General features: G+C 35.5%; 1 protein-coding gene across 1 annotated transcript; it reads left to right on the top strand.

Annotated features, from left to right (window-relative positions):
• The first annotated feature begins 4,513 nt into the window (after nucleotides 1-4,513).
• Nucleotides 4,514-6,464, top strand: LOC109163828. Its single transcript, XM_019312540.1, has 3 exons — nucleotides 4,514-5,228; nucleotides 5,342-5,491; nucleotides 6,108-6,464. The coding sequence occupies exons 1-3, from the start codon at nucleotides 4,608-4,610 to the stop codon at nucleotides 6,381-6,383; spliced, it is 1,047 nt and encodes a 348-aa protein (XP_019168085.1). The 5' UTR covers nucleotides 4,514-4,607; the 3' UTR covers nucleotides 6,384-6,464.
• Nucleotides 6,465-6,915: the final 451 nt, after the last annotated feature.

Here is a 6,915-nt window from a genome sequence, read left to right as displayed (position 1 = left end):
GTACCCAGAATTCGTAAGAATTTCATGCGGGTAACCTTATTTAAAAGGTACTTACTTGTCCAAAGTATTGTCTCACCCCACATACTTTGAGGTAGACCCGAACTTATCAATGTCTTGATATTTATGTTCGGCAACAACTCTCGATTGAGGTGAATACCGTACCGTACTCTTGAGTACAATACTAACGCTTGTGCCGAAATCACCAAAAGGTGTTTCACGTTCACCACATCGATCGTTCATAACCGCATTAATCCACAATTAATTTGGTTATCCTTTTATTCTTATAAAGAATAAACATGTGCTACACGTTAGCACATCTCGTAGGTGCGAACAGATCAGCACTTACGAATCCATTCGGGATTGACCGAAAGGCCAAGACCACGAATCAATGTTTCGGACGTTGAAGCACGAATCAGTGCTTAGTAGTGAAGCACGAAACGTGCTACACAAAGCATGAATCATTGCTGACAAACTGACGCACCGATTCCAAAGTAATCTCTATTGCTTTAAATTATAAACTCACAACAACCATTGGTTGCTTGACTTATAATTCCAGTGCTACTTAGCACTAGGATTATTAGTTAATCTCACAATTAACCAAAACCTCCTTTCGTGCTAGTCACATAACACTTTTACGACGCTAAATTTAATTAGCCACATACGAAAGGTTTAAGCTAAATAGATTAGCATTAAGACCAATCATAATCTAGCACCTTTATTGTTATTACCAAAGCACAAAATGCTTAAGTTTTCAACACCTAAAGGTGCAGCAACCAAGTGGCCGAAAGTGCCTAATTAGGCACTTTACCTAGTGCTCAATAGCACTCTTACAGTGGTTTAATTTGCACTTCAAAGTGCCAAATTAAATTGCACTTTCCATTAGTGCTACAAAAGCACTATTCACCAAAACACAATTTGTCTCAAATTAAATATACTAGTATAATTTGGAATTTTTGATCAAGTTAATTATAACACAATTAACAAACCAAATCAACCAAATTTCCAAAACTAGTTTAATCAAACTCAAATAATCGTTCTTAGAATATTATATAAAATATTCAACACTTGAGCTGTGACGCTCACGATTATATAGTTATCCCAATTTTTGACAAATTGATCCTATTTTGAAATCTGTATCGTTCAACATGAACTAGAACCGAAGTCCTTTTACGGGATTTCAAACATGTAACACGCTTGTTACATTTCGTTCAAGCCGTTAAGCCATTTTAGCATTTTCCACATAATGCTCCGTGATGCACCACGCACCCATATTGAATTATTTCATACATTTGACATTATTCTAAAAAATAATTCGTATGTACCAAAATTCAACTCAATGGAACAATTATATTTTTTATTCAAATAAAAATATTACAAGTATACTACAATATTTATTCAAATAAATAAATAGGAAAAACTACATTGGAAACAAATTCCTTATTCCTATCTCGTAGTAGTCCTTCAACCCGTGTGCCTTGTTCCATTTTCCAACCGTCCACTCCACGAAGGGTGGTCCATAGCGCACATCGGGGGTACCTAGGTTGTGACCTCACTCGTCCAACCATCCACATGTCTTAAACATAGCGAAGTTGTCCTCAACCTTTTCACCAGGATGACGGTTCGCTTTGTAGTGGCATTTCTCCTTCTTCTCATAATCATCTTGAAGGCTAAGCTTCCGCTTGCCTTTCCTTTGATTATCGTTGAAGACATTGGTCACACTACAATAGTCCTCAGACCATATAGTCATTATACCATCATAGGATCCTTCATGGCTTTTAGCCGATCCACTAGACAACAAAATAGGTACCAATTGTGTGCCATTTGTCACTGGTCTACCGGATCGTGAACCAAAGTTCTCCGGAGCACCATCGTGTGTCTTTGCAACTCCCATGGAAATAACATTTCAAACGTTGCTGCCATCAACTGGCATCTCAGAATGTGCAATCTCGTTGCCGCTCCAACCATTTGAATGTGCACCTCCGGCAACATTCACGGATCCAACACTTTTGGAATCCATCGACTTGTTCATTATCAAAATAAATAAGGTTTTAAGATTGTTGGTGATAATGAGCCACACTCGATTTAATATCCGTAAAATAATATTTATATATATACACACGAAATATATAAAAAATATTATTTGATATATATCCGAAATATATATATACACACAAATATATATAAAACGGACCCAACGGTTATATATACATGTATATCTACGAAAAAGATATACCAATATATATCAACCAAAAAGAAAATATAATCCTTAGATTATAATTCCAAATCAACAAGAAAGAACGGATTTTTGCTTAGAGCATAATCCAAACAAGAAAGAAGAAGAAAGAAAGTACGAGTTAGGCAAAGTGCCTGTCTTTCCTTAAAACCTTATTTGCCACCTCCCAAAAGTGCTAGGAGCGTTGTGGCCTAGGTTTCCCAGGATAAAACGTACAACGGTTCGACGTTTGAGCACCCAAACGAACGAACCCGGCGAATAAGAGCACGGGCAAAACACAGCTTCAAGAATGGAGTAGGAGCAGAATTTTGAGAGGAAAAGAGAATTTCTTTGTGTGTGTTCTTGTGTTGTTTCTCACTTTCTTTCTAACATTGTGTTTCAAAAGGTTGCTCCCACAACATGTTTATATAGGAGGTTGATACTAAATAGCATCATCACAACACATTAACCAACATAAATTCAATTTAAAAATTGAATTATAACGTTTGAAACGGTCGTACTTATTATCGAAATAATATCAACGGTCACGAACTTAATATCCGATTAATTCGTACCGATTGTAGCGACCCGTTTCAAATATCTAAGTGACCGAGAAGTCCGTACAAACCCGAAAGGTTAACGAATTGGGACCGAAAACCACACCCGAATGGTCCGCAAAGTACCGAAATGGTGCGGCGCGAATCAATGCATATTGCATTGACTCATGCTTTGCACGAAAGTAGCTCACGAAAGGAGAGCACCAAACCAAAGTTTCGTGCTTACAGAAACCAAAGCTCCTAATTGAGCTTTCAATTTGTACAACACGAATCTTCAAATCCCAATCCACTAATTAAGCAACCAAAGCTTAATTACACTTAAGCTATAACATAACTTTCGTGCAGTACAACGAAAGTTGTTAAAATGCTAATTTTTAATTAGCATTTCCTTAAGTTTTTGACGTTCCTCAAATAGGTTCACTTTGAGAATCAATTTCTCATTCACCTATTACCCATTTTGAGCGTACATTATATCAAATTCTTCGTCTCACTACGAAGAACCCGAATCCACATTGACCTGACCCAAATCGAAAGTGGATCCCACATATATTTGTACCACAAAATAATCACTCAAAATGTCATTTTAATGCTATTTTTCCAACACAATATTATAGGCATTATCAATGGTTTTAAGATGTAGCTAGGTAGGCAATGATGATTATTGGTGATTAACTAAACTAATTTCTACAAATATACTACTTTCTAAATATTTTAAAAATGTCAATATTAAGTAGACCTATTTTTACAAAATTTACTACTTCATAAATTTTTAAAAAATGTCAACATAACTAGATCTGAACTCTAAGGGCATTCCCAATAAGGGGATCTTCACTACATTTTAGAATAGTAAAATCCCCTTGAGGTAGACTTTGACAAATGAGATGAGAGAATTTTGAAAAAATTTTACTCCTGCAAAACCAAAGCTCTTGTCAGTTAAAAAAAATAAATAAATAAATAAAATAAACTGCAGTTTTTTCAGAGTGGCCAGTGGGCCACTCTGAAATTTAATTTTATTGGCCGTTGCCATTTGGCAACGGCCAAATTTTGTGCCGTTGCCATTGCAACGGCACACCTTCTTTATTATTATTATTATTATTATTATTATTATTATTATTATTATTATTATTATTATTATTATTATTATTATTATTATTATTACTATTATTATTATTATTTGCTATAAATATCACATCTTTTACGAATTTTAACACATTTCAATCTACTCCTAATTTATTTTTATATTTCTCTCAAATTATTTTTGTAGTTTAAGTTTTAAGCAATTATTTGTTTAATTTTCATTCTATAACTTTCGTATTAATTAATTAGACGTACTATGTTTATTTTAATTAAGTTTGGAAATGAAATTTTTAAGCAGTTACTTGTTTAATTTTCATATTTAGATATGTTCATTTATAAAACTATAAATTTATAAATCAAATAAATAAAGAAATAGTTAAAATATGGAGATAAAATGGTGGGTCCACAAAAAATTGTGAAAATTTTAAAATTAATGGGAAGAAGAGGTTTTGTAATTAAGTGAGATAGTGGATGATAAGGTAGATGTTGGGGCTCACCAAAATTTGGAGTAAAATTCGTAACTATTGAGGATGCCCTAATGACTATATACTACTTTTGTAAAAAATCATGAGTATTAAAAAAAAAAATCAAAATGAGGTCGGCATCTTTTAGTAATAAAATCGACCCGTAAATATTTGAACCATCTCATCGGATTTGACCGTTTAGATTCAAATTTGAAATCCTACACAGTTCTCCTCCATCTTCTTCATTCATTCTTCAGTCACCAAGCAAACCAAAAGCCAAAACATTCACAAGAAACCATGAAATCACTCGATTCAACGCCCTCCTCTTCTGCAAAATCATCGACCACCATAGATTCTGAAACCAGAGACAGCTGCTATTTTCCGGGATGTCGAAAAGATGCCAACTGCAAATGTGAAATCTGCATAGCCAGCATCAATGCCACCCTTGATCTGATGCCCAAAACCATCCAGAGAAACTCCCTTGGTAAACCCTCCGCCCGTGGAAATCCTCGCTGCAGCCCCGTTTTGTTCGATCCTTCCAGCTTTTCGACGCCCAGATCGAGCAGGAATCCATCTGCTCCGGTGTCTCCTCCCTCGAATTCAAGCGCAAGCGCGAGTTTTTTACAGGAAGTGGAGAGAGATAAGAAGGAATATTGTGGGTTTGGGGCAGTGATGGTGAGGTTCTTGGTAGGGCTAAGCTTGGTGTTTGTGGTGGAATATGGAGTCTCTAGTGTGGTTTCTGGGGTTTTTGAGCCGGAATTGTCATTGGATGTTGTCAGGAAATTGAGTGAAAAATCATGGGTTTCAAATGATTTGAATGAAAGATTGATGATCTTCAGGAATGAGATGGAAAAGTTAGTAGATGATGAAGTGTCAAACTGCAGCAGCTCTTTCTATTCTCAGTGGAAAGTCAACCAGGTCTGTTCTTTCTGCTTCTTCATTCAAAGATCATTTATAACTCCTAAGAATTCAAAATTTTTGTTATGATTTTACAATTTTACTGATTAGATATGGTTTGAGTGGATTTATAGGATGGGTTGCTTTTGAATTCAAGATGCACCTTAATCGAATCCATCACAGAAGAAGTGAGCATTTGGGGATGGCCACTGCAGACTGCTGGATTGCTCACTGCAGGATATTCTTCAAGATCTTTTACTCTATTATCAGGAAGACTTACTGAGGTACTGAACTAATTGGGGGTGGGGGGTAGGGGTTAATCATTTCTATATACTTTTAATTTTGAAACAATTTATGTTCTTATCTAATCTGTATGATTGTTGTTAGATATAAATGTAGTGTAACGATTAACTGAATATAAAATCAATCTACGAGGAAAACCTGACCTCGTAGTGAATGCGGAAGCGGTATTCTTGATGTCTTCTTGTTGTGTGGCCTCTTGAATCGTAGACCTGCAGAGTAATGCACTGCTGGAAATTATAGAATTTTCGACCACCTGAAAGTGATCATCAAGTCGAAAGTCTTGTTCCGACCACTTTTGGTATCCGGAAAAACTTTTGTTGCTATTTCTGATTACTTTTTGCTTTCGACTTGATTTAAGATCACTTTCAGGTGGTCGGAAATTCCATAATTTCCAACAGTAACGGCAGCCGTTTTTGTTGCATACTTGACTCAGAACCTTAGATGGTGTGATCCCATCAATACATGCGGGCATAAAATCTGATCCATCAACTCCTAATTATTCAGTCAAACCAAACTACTTAATAAGTCTAGTCAACTTGCATATTTATATGGAAAAACCAACAACTTTCTCATTATTTATGTGCTTTTTTGTAACAGTGGTCTAATGGGGAAACAAGTTACAAAATAATGAATGTTAATAGTTCATGGACACAAAGAAAATGGAGTTCTTCTGCTGTGCAGTTGGATCCAAACACCTGGATTCTTGAATATAATGAGAGCCCTATCAGGGAAAATGCCAGATTTGTTTCAGCAGTTGTGGAGTTCTTGAAGTTCAGATTCACAAGAGAGTTTGAAATGTTGAAGCAGAAGTTCAAAAGCCAGCAAAGTCATCTCAGAGGAGGGAATTGGAAGAGTTTTCATGTCCCAACCTAAGAAAAATGCTTTAATTTTTCTCTGTAACTTGTCAAGATATAAAATATAATTTGATTCTCATTCCTCATGAGAGGAGCTAGATATTCATCCTTCTTCCATTTCATTGTTTTTGGTATTTCTTCAACTATTCAAAGTTGAGTTTAGATACAATATATGCTTTAGCTTTGTCATCTGGTGTGTTGTATTCTTTTTGTGTATTCATTTAGACCACAACAAACTTGCTAAAATTCCCTCAAGAAACTGTTTAGCTTGATCCATCAAATCACTCCCCATGATTAGCATGATAAAATGATGCCCAGACAGCCCAGTAAAGAAGAAGATGTTAGAAGAGGATCAAAGAAAACTTTTTGTTTTCAAGAACCCTCTATATAGTGAGTTCGGGTTAAAATTTTCATATCCATCAATCACCATACCTTATCTCAAAGCATCCTGTGAAGCATTTCATCAAACAGAAAACGGGCATTCGTACTCAATCAACCCTAGACAACACAATGGTAATAACAAATGTTTTTTAATAGGGTCGTATGAGATG

Source organism: Ipomoea nil, unplaced genomic scaffold (assembly GCF_001879475.1).
Source record: "Ipomoea nil cultivar Tokyo-kokei standard unplaced genomic scaffold, Asagao_1.1 scaffold3043, whole genome shotgun sequence".
Classification (NCBI taxonomy): Eukaryota; Viridiplantae; Streptophyta; class Magnoliopsida; order Solanales; family Convolvulaceae; genus Ipomoea; species Ipomoea nil.
This window is presented reverse-complemented; position numbering and strand designations above follow the sequence as displayed.